This window comes from Melospiza melodia, chromosome 4, assembly GCF_035770615.1.
Source record: "Melospiza melodia melodia isolate bMelMel2 chromosome 4, bMelMel2.pri, whole genome shotgun sequence".
NCBI classification, from domain to species: Eukaryota; Metazoa; Chordata; class Aves; order Passeriformes; family Passerellidae; genus Melospiza; species Melospiza melodia.
In genome coordinates this window covers 80,039,159-80,056,717 of record NC_086197.1, presented here as the reverse complement: position 1 = coordinate 80,056,717, position 17,559 = coordinate 80,039,159, and the positions used below count along the sequence as shown (strand labels likewise).

Sequence of the window (17,559 nt, the reverse complement as noted above, 5' to 3'; positions counted from 1 at the left end):
CTTGGGGCATTGATCTCCTCTCTAGGAAGCCTGTTCCAGTGTTTAACCACCATCTTACTAAAGAAATGCTTCCTGATGTCCAGTCTGAACCTCTCCTGGTGCAATTTTTGAACCATTCCTCTAAATGGATCTCAGGGAGAGAGAGTAGCCCCTCCCTCTCCCCTTCGCATCCTAGGGAATCTGTACAGAGGAATGAGGTCACCCCTCAGTGTCCTTTCCTCCAGATCTGATAAGCTCAGAGTCGTTGCCCCCACCCCCCCTCCCAGGACATTCCTTTCAGCCCTTTCACCAGCTTTGTTGCCCTCCTCTGAGTGCATTCACTCACCTCCACATCCTCCTCAAACTGCAGAGCCCAGCACTGCACACAGCGCTCCCATTGAGGCTGCTCCAAAGCTGAATGGAGTGGGATAATCGTCCCTTTTGCCCAGCTGGTGCTGATGCTGTGTTTGATCAGCCCAGGATGGGCTTTGCCCTCTTGGCTGCCTGGGCACACAGAACTGACTCTCATTGATCCCCCCCCTCAGATCCCTCTCTGCAGGGCTGCTCCTGTCCTCAGGTCAACAGCATTTCCCAGTTTGGTGTCATCAGCAGCTTTGCTCATGGTGCATTTGACTCCTGCATCCAGACCATTGCTGAATGAATGTGTGCAAGAGAACTGTCCCTAGGATTGAGCTCTGAGGAGTACTGCTGATGGCAGTCCCCAGCCAGGTGTACACTGACTGGTGTACATCTACATCACTACAAGCCTTCAGCCAGTTCTTCACCCAACTCTGAACCTGCTCATTCCACAGAGTTCTGGAGAACTTGTCCAGAAGGGTGCTGTGAGGGACAGTATCAAAAGCTTTACTAAAATGCAGGGAAGCTACATCCACTTCCATCCCTTCATCCGTGAGGTGGTTGCCTCTGCACAGAAGGATATCAAACTACCTAAACAGGCCTTTCCCTCTGTGAATTCATGATGACTCTGCCTGATGATGGCATTGTAAATACATAACTTGCATAATTTTTAATTAAAATATGTAAAACTTGGTAATAGTTTAATTGCTATGAAGTAATGCGGGATGCTATCTTAACTGAGGTTTTGATAGCTTGAAAATATGAACATCTCAATACTCAAACAGAAACACAGATTGATTTAGTAAAAGTTTTAGTGTTATGTCTTTGGTATCTTTTGTTACTGAGCTGAAGAAGCTTTGTTTTTAACTGCTAAGCATGAAGGTTAAAGTGCTCTATTTTTGTTAGAGATGAAGTCAGATTTCCTTCAACACTTCAGAAGAATTTCTGACAGATTTCCATGCAAAGAATTATGAATTGATTTGCATGAATTTCGACTATAAATTTGAACATGCAAAAAAAGTCTAGATGACAAATGGTTATTTAAAGTAACCAGAGAGCTCAAGTCTCTTCTATCAGCTGACACTCATTATCAGTATGAAAATCTGTATTATTTTCAGAAATAAATGTCTGGGCGGTTAGATAATCAGAGCATCAAACAGTGATACTTCCTGACAAAATATTGGCCTATAATTTTCAAATGTTTAAGCACCAGACAACAAAGCTGTCATAAAATAGATCTAGTGTAATCTTTATATGGAATATCTAAATGGCTTTTCTCAGTCAGAACCACATGTTGTTTCATGACTTGGACTTTTTCTTTTTCCTCATTTAGAAACTTAGTGCAAGGCTTGAATTTCACCTTTTACATTGTGTGAAGAATATTTTATATTCACTGCACTGCTTTTTTTCTTGTTGGGATTGATCTGTTAGTAACTGATCTTTGCCTTTTAGTATGGAATTTTCCTTTTAAAATCTGCAACCTCAAAATAGTGAGGTTTTAGTACTCTAAGGGAGAAAATTAATAATGAAGAATTGGAAGCATATGTCTGTCTGTCCTGTCTGTCTGTACTTTTCCTTTCATAGAGGTTTTTGTCCAGTAACAGGGAGAAAAAGAAGGAGGTTGTGCTACTTATCAATATTGTGGTAATAACAATCTGATGATACTCTCCTTTTATGGAGTTAGACCCCTAAGAAAATTCAGACTTGATCATTACCTTGGTTGTAAAATTCTATGTCAGTACTTGTCAGGATTGTTTAAATGTTACTTAAATGTTTGTCCTTCTGTACACAGAGATCTGAATTAATTGTTTGACACTTTGTGCTTTCATCAAGAATGCTTTTTAAAGCTGAGAGAAGAGAATTATACAGCTTTTTGTAAAGCACTATTATATTTGGATACTTGCATGAAACAGAAAATCTCCTAAGGATACTGTGAATAGCCTTCTAAAACAACACACACTCTTTTATTCAGAGCTTTTTACTTTGAAAAATGTTTTTTAAAAGCTTGGATTTAAAGCTATATGATTCTGAGACACAGGGATACTTTGCAAATTATAATTTTTTTTTAATTTTTTGTGTTGTTTTAAATGAGGGAATAATGCAGCTTTTGGATATTATTTTCATGCTTGGGACAGCTTTTATAGGAAAACTTAACATCTCATGCAGTTTACTGTAGTGTAAGAAATTTCATTTATGTATTTGCATGCCTTATGACTGTTATGAGATAGTTCCTCAAGATAGGTTTGAATGCTTTTTATGAGTATATGTGTCTCCCATTAAAAATTCCTGAGTATATTTTCTTTTATTAGCACCTCTACCAAATGATTTGACTTCTTTCATGGTACTGCTCAGTCATCCATAAAGAGCATGTCCTTATAGTACAGAACAAATATTTAGGTCCATTAGAGCATAATCAGCCTGTATGCTAGTTTTGTTTAACTTGCTGATTGTACCCTCCAATTTCTCAATTCTACTATTTTCACTCTTTTTAAACTAGTGGCCTGTTATGATTGTCAGTTTTGTCCAGGCAATTTCCATTTTTTCCATCCTTAAAATGGACAGACAAGTGTTTTGTCTTATACTTGACATTTAACATGGAATACAACACTTTGAATATATTGGTAAAGTATTTTTCATATAGTGTGGAGTTCATTAAAATTTAACTCCCTTGTAGATTTTGCATGGGTATGCACCATCACTGTGCTGAAGAAAGGAATTTAGAATGCAGTTAAAATTGTAAGGAGAAATTGAACATCGCGTGTTCATTGACAGAAGTCATGCTGCAGGATACTATTTCATCAGTTACTGAAATTTACATTTCCATTTTTAATTTTTCCTATACAACTTCATATGGAAGTAGCATCGTACGACACTTTGAAAACATTCATTCACATCTGCATTAAAAATATGCAACTAAAAAAAAACTAACAAAGCCCCCGAACTCAACTGTGTATGAAAGTTGATAGCATTCTTTAAAGACTCATTCTTAACTCATCATAGAAAAGCATGATATCCTCCAGTCTGATATTTTACAGGTGTATCTGAAAGTACTGCTTTTATTGTGAGTATATACTCATTGAGAATTCTATTTTGCTTAATTGAATAGCTACAAAAACATCACTTAAACTGTGTCATTTCAGTGAAGAAGATTTATAAACGTGTTCTCTTTCAGACATCTTCCTCTTCTAAAAAAATCAATTACCCTTTTAGTTTTATTTAGAATGAACGGCTCACCCTCATCTTTAGCATAATATATAAAATAAGCTTTTACTGCCTCCTCTTCTGTACTGGTTAGTTTTAGAAAACTTTTTATCACTCCCGAATTCATATGTCAAGAGAAAATATTAATATGAACCTGTCAACATCTGTTGAAACAATTCTCGTAAATGTAGAAAAGGAAATTAATCAGAACAACAAATGCTCTTGAAAGGAAGGAAGTTTTGTTGAAGGGTTCTGGGGCAGCTTTAATTCAGTTCCGTTGTTCCCCAGCAGTGTAGGACATGCAGTCCTATTTTTGATGTTTATCATCACTTGCTGCATGGAAGATTTGGACTCGCCGACCTCTCTTAACTTGGCAGATAAATGAAGAGGAAACTCTGAGATACAGAAGGGGAAAATACTGTATTAACCTTAAAAGCTCTGTTGCTTATGTGAATTATGTTGCTAATTATGACAGCTTATTTCAATGAATGTATGCAACTAATATCAACGTAAATTATAAGGATATAAAACTAATAATGTAGCTTATGTGATTAATTTTTTTGTTTTCATTATTTGGCTTATTTCTAATATCCATTAATTGATCATATTTATGTTCCCTAGCTTTATGCTTTTAGCTGTAAGTCCACAGTAATAGGTATAGTATTTGAAGACCTCCTTGACCCCTCTCATTCTTGTTTCAATAATAGGTGGAAAAAGTCTAATTAGACTTCATAATTCTCCATTTGGTTACTGAAAATAAATTTTTCTTTTCTTCTGAAGTGGAATGGAAGAAACAAATAGTTACAGACCAGTTTTTATACTGGATTTGCAACTTTACCCACAGGCCATTTTCATTTTGTTCTCTCCCTGTGCACCCCACTGCCCATCTTCATTTGCCACTTGGTAAATGGGGTCAGTGACTGCAAAAAGGTCAGGTTAAGAAGTGAAAATTTCCATGAGGTAGCTTGCAGATAACTTGAGGTAACTTGAAAAAGGTTGGTGCAGGATGAATGAGGTGTCTTGCTGTATGTAGTAGGAGACAGGCTCCCTGAAAGTGTCATAAAAGAAGCAATTTATCATAACAGTCCCATCCTTCAGATTCTTGTTGGCTACAGACTTAGGAGAGAAAACTTGAGAATAAACCTTCCCCCTGTATTGTATAGCTGCATAATCCCTAAAGATTTTTTAGTGCTGATTTTTTACTTTTGAAAATATCCCAGACTTAAAGTTCTGTTTCCCAGGTCACTAAAAGTATTGTCTTGATCCAAAGCAAGATGTAAGACATTTTCTTCCAATATTTGATTTTTTTCCTTCCTCTGAGAACTCATTTTTTGTCATTTGTTAATTGACAAGATTACCAGTCTCTATAAGCTAAAATAAATAAAGAAATAAATACATGACAGTCCTAGAAGAAATCACTTATTATGCAGTAATGTAGGGTGTAAAGGCCCCTGGAGAGATTGTTCAGTCCAATCTTATGAAAGCAGGAGTAAGGTCAAACATGGATTGAGTTGCATTTGGCTTTATCCAATCTATCTTGGAACATCTTCCAATGATAGAAGTTACCTGTTTTCCCTGGGCAGCATGTTCTGGTGTTTAGTTACTCTCAGTGAAAATAATTTGTGTCCAACTCAAATTTCCCTCATTAGATCATGGGACAAGTAACACTTGTCTTGTCAGCCTGCAGACCTCAAGCACCTTTCTTCTATCTATCTATTCTTTCTCAGGTTCTATCTATTATTTTTATCACTTCAATCAGTCACTACCTGACTTTGTAAGCCAAACTAGACAGAGTGAACTCTGTCAGCTTTTTCTGAAGTTATGTTCCAAAGACCTGGTCTTTTTAATAAAGATTTTCCATTTATACTATCACAATGAAAAACAAACTAGGCGTATTTCAAGCATCAAAATATGTAGGCCCACTTGTTTTTTTCCAGACAAATTCTCATTTAAGAGAACATTTCAGTTTTGTTGACAATATATAGAAAAAAGCTGGGTGTTCACTGAGGTAATTTGTAGTTAGTCTTTGAGGGGTTTTTCTAACATAGCTCTTGCATTCCTCTTTGTTTTCTCATGCCCTGAAATGTGTGTTATCATTCATGAACTTTTCATATGTTAAAATTTTAACTTAAAGCTTTCCAAATGATGTGCTAACCCAGAGTAAGTATTTGGTCTCTTTCTCCTCTTTTGTACATCAGAACTTTATTCTTCTTTTTTTTTTTTTTTTGTTCTTTTGCTTATTGTTCAAAACAGAATTTGAACAAAGTTTCAGAGAAATGTTTTTCCCTATTTTTAGATGATTTCTCTTTCTTGACAGTGTTTCTCTGCACTGTGGGTGTTTTTCTGATTTTTTGAGGCATATTTTTCTTTTAGAGGTTGTACATGAATACCTAAAGAAAATATTTTAAAACTTTAAATGATGTATATTGCTTTTCCTGTAGTGTAAGTTTCTTCTATGTGTGGATGTACTTCAAAGAATGCATTTTATTTCTCTGTTTTAGTTTGCCTTTTTTTTTTCTGTTAGGCCCGGCGCAAAGAGGTTTTTATCCAGGAGCGATACGGAAGGTTTAATCTGAGCGACCCATTTCTGGCTCTTCAGAGAGACTTTGAGGCAGGTGCTGGTGATAAAGAAAAGAAGCCAATATGCATGAACCCTCTGTCCATTTTGGAAGCTGTAATGGCTCACTGCAGGAAAATGCAAGAAAGAATGTCAGCTCAGTTGGCTGCTGCTGAAAACAGACAAAAGAAGGTATCCTGCTATTGACTTTTTCCCTTCTCCCTCTCCTGCTTTATTCTTTCATGTCACATTTTTCATTTGCATCTTTTTCTTGATTAACATCACAAGTGTTAAAATGTTGCCACTTAATTTTCATATAGGGTGAGGTGCTGGTTTTCTGGTCATATTTTGTATGCACACTTCATTTGTTCTGTGATTTTAGCTCTATTTATGGAAAAAAATTAAATATAACTGGTACAAGTTGATACAGTGGATTTGTAAGTAGATAGCTCAGTGTGAACTGAGCATCATCACAAGATATTTTTAAACCAATACTGTTGAAGCCTTAAGAACCTATTTTCATTCTGACCTGAATAAAGTAAATAATTTATTTTATTTTTATATTAGGTGGCTCTATTTCATAAATCATTAAAAATGTTTTATGCCTCTAAAAATACTTTTTTGCATATTAAGAACATTTACTGTAAAAAGAAAATAATTTTGGAGCAATTACATTGCAGAAAAAAGTGCCAGATTGAAGGTAAAACAGTGTCATTTTGAAAGTGAATGATTGGTTGGTGGCATGTATTTCACCAGTATGTAAGCCATACATTTCTTAAACATAGCTAAATATGAATATGTTGGGGAGGGGTTTCTGAGAGGAAAGAGATGAAACACTTGTGTAAAGTACTAATTACACAAAGTATTTTCGAATAAATAGAAAAAAAATGTTCTCTGTGTATTTAGTCATCTTCATATAAGATGGATAGAATGTCTACTGCTGTGATACAGGTTTTTGGTGACAGTTTTACATTGACTTAAAAACTCCAAACAGCAAACAGGCTAAGACAATTGACATAAAATTGATTTTTGTAACGATTGCTGTTTGGGAAAAAACATGTGAAAGTGCTGGAAGTTGCTTAAATTAAACCAGCAAACATTTTGTTGTTACTTTAGCTCTGTTTTTTTCTTTAGTTTAAGCATCATTTCTCTGTTAAGACTTCAGGAAAACAGATTATATAAAAAAGGATATCAGTATGGTATGTAAGTCTTCAAACAGTTAAATGTGGAATGAACTATTATATGTACCTCACACTTGTTTCAAAGAACTCTAAAGTATTAATTTTTTTTTCTCTTAAGCTTTTTCAGTAAATATAAAAATAGGAAAGGGCAAGAAAGCTTACTTGTTCTGACTGAGAAAGGATATTGGGAGAAGCCCTGATGCATCTGCCAGGACAGTGGAATTAGTTTCGTGTTTCAGTGCATGGCCACAAATCTCTTCTTGTACCTAAATTCTTCATTTATCTGTGGCTTTTATTATAGGGACAGATACATGCACCTAAGATGGGCTCACATATTAAGAATGTATCAGTATATTAATATGTAAATTCAAATTTTGTCCCTTTTTGTCTTTTTTTTTACCAAAGTCTCTATCTGTACGTCTGTTTGTACAGGAAAGGATACTTTTTGCCTTCTAGAGGAATACATCAGCTTTTTTTTCTTTAAATCTTAATTTTAAGGATTTGAAAACAAACTACATGGTGTTGAGCAGCTGTGTGCATGACTGTCTACTGAAGTACACCTTCCTCTTCTAATCTCCATTAGAAATGCTATTTATGCAAGACTCTTTTAAACTGCTTGTGTTTGTGGAAACAGATGATGTATCTCTCAGACATCTCCACGCATTCACAAACATTTCATTCAGTGTTTTACCTTCTCTCCATTCCACATTTTTCTGTCTGTTCTTCATCTCAAATCCTTCTGTTGAAGAGGGTAATGAAGGAATTTTGAGGGACTTCGAAAAATGTTCAACAGGGTAGCGTGACACAGTGCAAGGAAAAAAACCAGCCTAGGCAAATGTAACCTAAAACAAGCCAGCTGCTGCCCCTCCCTCCAAAAGTGGTTCCTCCTTCTCTAAATGTGTGATGCCTCTGTCTTCGTGTTTGGAATTGGTTCACTGTCCCAATCTAAATAATGAAGTCTGTGTACAGCTGTGTTTATTTTCTCTGGGTGTTACTGAACTTTAAACAGACTCAGAGTGAAGTCTTATTCTGGGGGGGGGACTTGATATCTGTGAATATAATCACCTCAAAAGAACTCTATGAATAAAATTTTCATTTGATCACAAAAACCAAGGCATAAAAATATACCAGCGTGTAGATAAATTAAGGAGGTGCACAAAGGACTGTAAGGCTTACCATATACAAACTTCTCACTCTCAGATGTCATCTGCTTTGTGTTAAGTCTCCATCCTCTTCCATCTCTTTGAATGCTTTTCTTGGAGCTGCTGTGAAAATTAATTTTGAGTTTTCCTGGGAACACAAAACAGATCATCAAAATGACAGTTCTTGATTTGTTGAGAGTTTGCAGAGGAGTTAGTATTGAGATGCATGCTCAAAGAAAGGCAAGTGTGGGTTGAAAAAGGCCTGTTGGTGTAATTTATTCTAACCTTGTGCTTAAAGCAGATTATCATCATCATCAGTACATCTGGTCATCTGTAAATTTGTCTTGCTTAGTCATGAAAACCCCCAGGAATGGCAATACTGCATATTTTCTGCACTGGTGTCCTTGTGAAGAACTTTTTTCTGAGACAGCCTCTCAAAGGGCAAGTTTTTTTTTCTGTAACTTTTTATTATGGAGCCCCACCTGCCATTACCAAGATGAATTTTACTCTTGTCATCACTGTAAGGGCCCTTCAAAAGGATGTTGCTGTTAGGGTATCTCTCAGTCTGTTTTTCACTAAACTATGTAAGCCAAGCTTCCTTAACATCTTCTTACAAGGTATGCTGTCTCTCACCTCTGAAGGGCCTTTGCTGGTTAATTGTTTGTGGGACACTATATTTTTTCCCAGTATCCTTTTTCACCCCTTTTCAAATCCTTCTTGAACTCATTTCCAGATGTTTATATTACTGATATGATACAGTGTAAGCATATAGTACATTTTGCAAAAATCAGATTCTACTTAGTTTGTAAACTCATAAATAATTGCAGCTAGTTCCAAATCTGTCATCTAAAGGGAAAAATACCATGTAAATATTCAGAGGCTTTTCCTATTTGAGATGATGCAGCCAAAAGAACAAGAGGGAGGGAGAGAGAGACATAGGAGACAATGTAAAATGAGAAAATAATGCTGCTTTTGTATATTGAAATCAAATGGAGGATTTACATTTTTATTAAGGAGTCATCCTTTAGATGCAATTCTTACAAGTCAGGTATTATTATAGTATGGTAAGCTGATTTCATGGCAGTTAAATATTAAAATCTGTTTGTAATTATTTGGAAGTAATATAATTTCACAACACTTAATTTATAGAATGAGAAGCTCATATGAAAATAAAATAGCAGAATAATAAAGTATAGAAAGTTTGAAAAAAAGTATTTTCACTATTAATATTTATACATCTCCAAGCTTTAGAAATTGTATACATTTTTCATGATCTTTGTACCTGTTTTAACAAAGAAAAGAAATGGTTGGATGCTCTCCTTGTTTTGAAATTCAAGTGAACCATGCAAATGCTGGATCCACTGAAATGCAGTGAAATCACCGAGGAAAAAATAAGGGTTTTTTTCATTTGTAAGCTGTGCTTGGACCATTCCTAAATACAGTGTCATTATAATATTTTTTAATTTAATTTGCAGCTGTATTTCCATTAACAGAACTGAAGAGATATTACTGCTGATACAGTTTGTTTAGCAAAGACTGATAATACCATACATCATTTTTCATGTTTAGCACTGATTTTTGGGGCTCTGAGCAGCCTGGTCCAGTGGAAGGTGTGCCTGCCTGTGGCAGAGTGGTTGGAACTTCAAGGTCCCCTTCCAATCTAAACCATTCTATAAGTCTGTGATACCATTTTTAAGAAAGAGTGGGTGTTGTTTTGTGAAGAGCATTGTGCAGAGTGTCAACCTGGGATTAAGCTCTAAAACCCCAGTGCAGCCCCTATGCTGCTAAAATGGTTTTGAAGTATTTGAAACCAAGATGATCTTTAAAATGTAGGTATCATTTCCCACAATGATTTCTTCCTCATAGGTGTTTTATAAAATGGTGTATTGCCATATTTTTGCAGTGCTTTTCTAGAAGAGGGTCTGTGAATAAAAGCATAAACAGTAGACAAAATGAATTAGAGGCAATGGTTATATGAATAAGGGGAAAAATTATTCTTATATGTTATCTGCATTTTATTAATAGCAGCTTATACATCACTGATGTCAATGAGACTTTTTACTATTATTAAGTACAGGAAAATATTTCTGTCTGCCTGTGCCAAAAAGTTGTCTTATTTATAAATGTTAAAACAAGATACAGGATACCAGTTATGTTTATGATGGACTTAATCTCCTTCACTTGGAGGAAGAGATAAAACCTGTCATTTCTGTCCTCAAAGATTTTTTGCAAACCTCATCTCTTACTTGTGTATGGTTCCTTTACTAAGATGGCTTTATGTTATGTCTTCTGACAATTTTTTGGAGAACAGGTAGTTCCATCACTCAGGAATCACAAGCACTAAAGACTTTGGAGAGTCTCTTGTCAATGGAGGAAATTAAAAGGGTTTACTTAGTTTCTAAATTGCTCTTCTGATACGTCTCTCTTTCTTTTGCTTGTATAAGATTATATGCACTTGTGTTAGATATCACAAATCACCTTCCTGGGTTCATTTTAGTCATACTCTCAAAGATTAAAATATCAGTGTCAGGTTAATACTAGGTTATTATGAAATGAGAATTGTTAGTGAGAATTATTTTCTGTCTTCTTACAGTTGGAAATGGAAAAATTTCAGTTACAGAATCTTGAGCTGGAGCACAAAAAACTATCTGCTCGCCTTGAAGAAGAACGTGGAAAAAATAAGCATGTAGTATTGATGCTAGTAAAAGAGTGTAAGCAGTTGTCTGGCAGAATTGTAGAAGAAACCCAGAAACTGGAAGAAGTGATGTCAAAATTTGAAGAGGAAAAGAAAAAGGCTACTGAATTGGAGGAGTTTCTTGCAGCTGAGAAACAAAGGAGTACACAAATGGAAGCTCAAATGGAAAAGCAGCTGTCTGAGTTTGACACAGAGAGAGAGCAGTTGCGTGCCAAACTTCACAAAGAGGAAACACACACCAGTGACCTCAGAGAAGAAAGAGATAAAATGATCAAAATGATTGAGCAATTAAAAAAGGAGAATGAAAGTAAAGCCAATCTTTCTCAGAAGAGTAATGATAGGAGTCTTGTTTCTATTTCAGTTGAAACAGAAGCACCAAGCTCAAGAACTGTTGCTTGTCAAACAGAGACTGTAATGATGGACAGTAGTGTAGAAAACACTAAGAAGTTGCCTTTGACTGTCTCTATAAAGCCTTCTACAGTGAGCCCACTAGTGTCTGGCAATACAAAAATGAATGTGTGTACCAATGCAGCATTTGTGAAGCCTGTCATTGATAGGCAATCTTCATCTAGTGAACTTGTCCCTCCCACAGCTCCTGTTCTTGCACAGAATCAAAACAGAATTGAAGAAAATGGACCAAATACAGGCTTATCCCCTGATTTATCAAGTAGCACTTCTCCTTTTTCAAATAGTAATTCCCTTTGCACCCCTACCACACCAACTGCCACAGCTCAGAATTCCTCGCTCTCTTCATCTGTACACAGTCTGCATTCACCATCTGCCAACACTGCTGGCCATCCAGGCCTAAACCCAAGAGTCCAAGCAGCTAGATTTAGATTTCAGGCAAATAATAATGACCAAGACCAAAATGGAAACACAACCCAAAGCCCTCCCTCAAGGGATGTATCCCCGACTAGTCGTGACAACCTTGTTGCCAAGCAGGCAGCTCGGAACACTGTTACCCAAGCCCTTTCCAGATTTACAGGCCCTCAGGGCGGTGCTCCATCGCGCCCAGGGACATCACATTCAGGGGAAGTTGGCACTTATACCCCGGTTGGTAAAATTACTTTAAAGACTCCAGGTGTATCAAGAATTGACAGAGGAAACCCTCCACCTATTCCTCCTAAAAAACCAGGGCTTTCACAAGCTCCTTCACCACCACACCCACAGCTTAAAGTTTTAATGGATAGTAATCGATCCCCAAATACCAGTGCAAAAACTGACAACAAAACCACGACCTCACCTCTTTCAAGTTCACCACAAGGAATCAGGGTAATAAATGAGGAAATTATTTCTAAGTCCTCACCTCAGCTGCCACCAAAACCTGCTATAGATTTATCTGTGGCACCTGCAGGCTGTGCCATACCAGCCATAGCCTCATCTCAGGTGGGTGCCTGGCCTTCCCACTTTCCTGGACTGAACCAACCTGCATGTTCAGAAAATTCCTTTGTCATTCCCACCACCATTGCCTGTAGCTCCTCCATAAACCCTGTTAGTGCTTCATCCTGTAGACCATGTGATTCAGACAGCCTCCTGGTAACAGCATCAGGTAAAGGGATTGATATGCTACAAACTGTCTCCCTCAAAAGCAATGTTTTGGTTTTCTTGTATGTCTTATTTGCTTTATTTATCTTGTAACTTTATCTTTCTTACTTTCCAAAAGCCAAAATTTTCGTTTGTATTTTTTCCATATTCCAGGGATATGGGAATTCTTTCGCTGATTCAGTAATGTTACAAATAAGTTTCCTTCCTCAAGCAAGTCTCCATATAGAAGGCTTTTTTTAAAGAGGCTTAATGTTTAGAATAAGTGAGCTGCAGATTAGAGTGTATTAAACAAATTCCTTTAAATTTTTTAAAATTTATTTTTTGGTTAATGCTAGTATTTTAGACATCAAAATGCTTTCTCAGTCTTAAATTATGTTTTGAATATTGCCTCTTCAGGGGATCTTCTATGGAATATGTATTTCTATTCTGAGTGAATCTTTTAAAGAACGGGGGATAGCTGTGGCTGTGGTATTCTGCTACAGCTGTAGATGGTTGCACATTAAGACATGTAATTGCCTGTATAACAGTGCACTTTCCTACATATCACTGCATGCCTATAGAACATGTTTCATTTTATTTCTGTTTTTCTATAGTTCTTTTTTTTGGTTGTAGGCTTTGTTAATACTCATGCATGGCATCTCACAGGTTTACTTCAACAGATTTGGGCACAAGTATGCTGTTAGCAAGTTAAAATCTAACTGTTGATTATCTTAAGTCTGGAGTCAGTGTGTCTATCTGCTACTCATCTTGTGTTTTGGTGGGGACTTACTGGTGTGTCTAATGTGCCTCCAGCTTCAGGGAATCTTACTGATGGTATTAAAGTGAACAAAGACAATACTGATCTACATTTCAGTGTGTAGATCTCCTATAAAGCTTTTTATTAACATACTTCCCTGCTGGGATCAGTAGCACTAGAACATTAGGTAGAAGCTCCTCTTTAGTTTGACTTGCACTGCAGTGAAAAAAAAAGAACACTCCGTTATGGAACACTTTAGACCTTCATCAGCATTGAAGAATGTTGGAATTGTCTCAAACTTCCAACAGCTAGTTCAGTTATGGTACTGGAGTCCCTCATAGCTCTAGTCCCTGCATCATCTTCTGTAGGGCATAAAAGCCCTACACAGCTGGTCTGCTTCCAACACCTAACCAACCCCTTTCTCTTGGTAGCGGCACCACCAGCTAATAAGTGAGTTGAACTCAAGCACCAGTCCTGGGGAAGCCACCCCAAAAACTGTGTGTGGCAAAATTGTGTGAGAAGATTCCAAGTTTCCTGTTTTTAAGCAATTTTTATTCACATTCCACTTCATTGAAGACTTTCTACATGTATCAGGAGTAACCTACACATCCTTTTAACATTTGGCTGTCACACCGTACTGTCAGAATCCTCTCTCCTTTCTGAACTGTGCCATAAAAGTATAAGCTCAGAAATCTTATCCTTCTGTTTGTCTACTGCTCCTCAGTCAACAACATTGGGATTTGATGACTGCCTATTAGTTTGCTGTTTTTCATATGGATGTCCTGAATTTTCATGTTAAATTCATATTCCAAGATGAGTCTGATTGCCATGTCAGATAGATTATTAGTCTTCCAGTATTTCAAATATTTTCCGAACTTAATTTGCCTTCAAGTGCTATTAGGTTCCATAACAGAATTTTCAAGTTCTTTAAAAAAATAATTAAGATTTTATGAACATAGAACAAATTACTGGAAAGTCAGCTTCCAAGTAAATAGTTTTTGTAAGCAAGAGATTGTATTCCACAAATTCTATCAGCATTAATTAGGTGCATGTAACAGTTAGTATTATATTATTTATCTGATATTTGGTAATCACTTAAGGTAGTTATTGATTATTCTTTAGAAGAATAAATCCCATACCTTAAAAATGAAATTACCAGTGCTTTTCTTCATAATTTCATGTATTTTTTTTGCTTTAGTTCGTGCTTTGAGGTATTAACTTTTTTCTTAGGAGAACAGTAATTCTTTTCTATCAGACTCTGCCCCCAAATACTTAATTTGTGTTTCTTATGAAATGTGTGACCATTCTCAGAGAAAATTCTCACAGAGAGGACTTTTTGTCAAAAATTGTTAGATTTTTTTTTATTTTTAAGGTTTCTTGCTTTTTCTAACTCCCTTCACTTATTTTGAGGAGGCATGGAAATATTTGTTGATTTAATTCCATTATAATCCTTGCTCTGAACATTTCATCTTAGTACTTTGTAAATGACACTGTTTTTCACAAATATTTGCAATTGCAGATGAGAAACATGATCCAAAGTTCTCTGAGAAAGATTGCTTAAACTCTACTTAGCTGTATGCTATTTTTAAAAATTTTATTTTATTTATATAGAGATGTTATTTTAGTATCTCCTTTACTGGCTACATACAGGCTCAAAGAACCTTAATAACTTGATCTGCAGTATTCGCATAAATATTCAGGAGTTTGTCTTCTACCCAAAACAATGCTTATATTTTATTGCATTTATTCTTCAATCTCATTTTCTTTATGTTTTTAAGGCAATTTAATCTGTTTTGGCCAGATTGTGTTCTAGCAAACTGCAGAACTAGCTAAATTTAGAGCAATGGATATTATGCAAGTATGGAAAACACTTCTTCCAAAATTACATGCTAAGAAAAAAATAGATTTTATAAATATATATGGAAATAAAAGGATAAACCAAATTTAATAACACTGGTTTTGTGAAGATAATGTGGTCAGTAGTACCTGAATTCATGCCACTCATTCCCTTTTTCAGCCTCCTTTTTGACTTTCTTTGAGGTGAGAAACATCTAACAAACTACAAGTACTGCTGAAACCTCTTTCCCATATCTGCCTTTGTATATCCTCTAGGCACAGAATCAGTTAGTTTTATTAATGATCTGGTTGATTTTAATATGCTTTATTGGCTTTTTTTCAGAAAATGTTTAGGATTTCAGTTTTGCATTCAGTTAAATAAGAACATGGTTAAATCCTGTTAATTTTATTGTATAGTAAGTAGTGAGCTTCAATCAGAATTCTTTAATATTTTTAACAACAAAAATTTTACCATATTAAAGGACATTGACAGAATCCTTCATTTTTATACTTTTTTGTAGGTCAGTAAATTCATACTTCTTTCTTCTTACTGTGGAGTCAGAAGAATGGATAATAATGTAATCACTAAAGTATTATATTTATTAATTTTAATAGAGTTTCCTAATGAGCTCAGATTGATATAGGAACATATCAACAGCCTGATTTTCAGTAAGGAAGTGTCTTGGTTCTAAGAAAAGGAACTATTCAGAGCAAACTCTAAATGGGAGCTCTGATCCCTGTCACTAAGGCATTCTGCTAAAGCAATGTGACTGTATCTTCTTTCAGAGGTGGCTGTTGTACCACACGTTGCTCTTTTCATCCTGCTAGGAAAAGACATGGGCCTTCATCATTAATGTTAAGCAGACTGCACATAGAGACGTTACAATGAACATTTATGGCCTGATTCAAAATCTGTGGCAGTGTTTTCATTAACTTCAGCTGCCTTTGAATCAGTGCCAGAATGCTTCTGCTCTGTTTGGATTTCTGCAGTTCAATGGCTGTAAGACTTCAAAATGGAAACAAATGTAGGCGTTTGGATTACCATATCCCTGGGATTTCTGCTTTCACTTTCTTCTTACTTTTGTGCTTTCTGTGTCACTCTTGAATGAAATATATATTTTTTTATTTTGCTCATTTCTATAATGATTGATTTATTCTCTCTTTACAATTGACTTTGAAGATAAAAGTGTGTGTGGCGGGGGGGTGAAGGACTGAGCTAGGCTCTGAAATTAACCATCTCACATTCTGAAGCTGATGCCAGAAGCTGTTTTTGTCTGTCCCTCTGCCCTTCATCACTGCATGCCCTACAAGCTTTCACAGATGCTTCACATTTCCTAACTTTTTGTAATGGTGTCCCTTATTTATTGTTATCTTTTAATGTTGGTGCATTTTTACTGGATGAGTTGAATTTTATTATACTGCTTCACTCTGATAATAGAATGTAAAGTTAGATTTATTACTTATTTTTGTATCTTTATCAGTAGAAGGTTTTCATTTAATACTAACCTAGTATAATTAATTTCATCACTGAATTACAACAACATATTTTTCTTTTCAAGGAGCTGAAATGAAAATTGAGATGTGACATTAAAAAGTTCCGTTCATTTTGGCATTTCTCTTAAGGATGCCTCAAGAACAAGCAAATAAACAAGCAAATAAACTACATCCAAAATTGCATTTTTTTTTAAAGGAAAGGAAACTCAAAATACTATTCATATTACCAAAATTCCAGTGTTACTTGGATAAACAATTTCAGTAATGGTAGTGCCACCTTAACAATATCCACTATCAGTTAACTACCACAAGAAGACAGTAAAATCTATGGAAGTACTATTTTAAAAACATAAATATATGTATAGCAACAGCTGCAGCATAGTTAGTTTCAAAGAATAACAAAAGGCTGGAAAATTAAAACCAGTTTCACAATGGAAAGGAATACTACAAGTTTTTGTTTGGACCTTGGGGAATTTTGTAAGAGTTAACTGTTCTCAAATGGTGGAAGTTGAAGATAATATATTTTTTGCCACTTAAAGCATACAGTTTACTTTATATATTGCTTTTTGGGGTTTTTTTTTTATAAACTTCAGAAACCCTCAAACCCCTCTGATTAAAAGTGTTGGAGAAATAGGTATTACTAAGAGTATTAATAGTCAGAAGGCAGCGTCAGAATTGAAGTTATAAGAAGATGTATGAAGTTAATTTTACAATTTATTTTTTGTTTAAATTTGGATTTATAAGGTAATTTCATAGCTGCAGTGATGGCTTCTTACAGTGAATATAAAAAATAAGTTTAATAATAAGCTAATAATATTGAGAAAATACTAAAAATA

General features: G+C 35.5%; 1 protein-coding gene across 3 annotated transcripts in view; it reads left to right on the top strand.

Annotated features, from left to right (window-relative positions):
• The window catches only part of CTTNBP2 (cortactin binding protein 2), a 76,294-nt gene that overhangs the window by 21,411 nt on the left and 37,324 nt on the right, over nt 1-17,559 (top strand). For 2 of the 3 annotated variants that reach the window (XM_063155326.1, XM_063155327.1), the window contains exons 3-4: nt 6,062-6,286; nt 11,011-12,661. In XM_063155326.1, coding sequence (XP_063011396.1) covers nt 6,062-6,286; nt 11,011-12,661 — 1,876 coding nt within the window. Of the gene's footprint in view, nt 1-6,061; nt 6,287-11,010; nt 12,662-17,559 lie in introns of those variants that run through there. The other variant, XM_063155328.1, reaches the window with a different exon arrangement.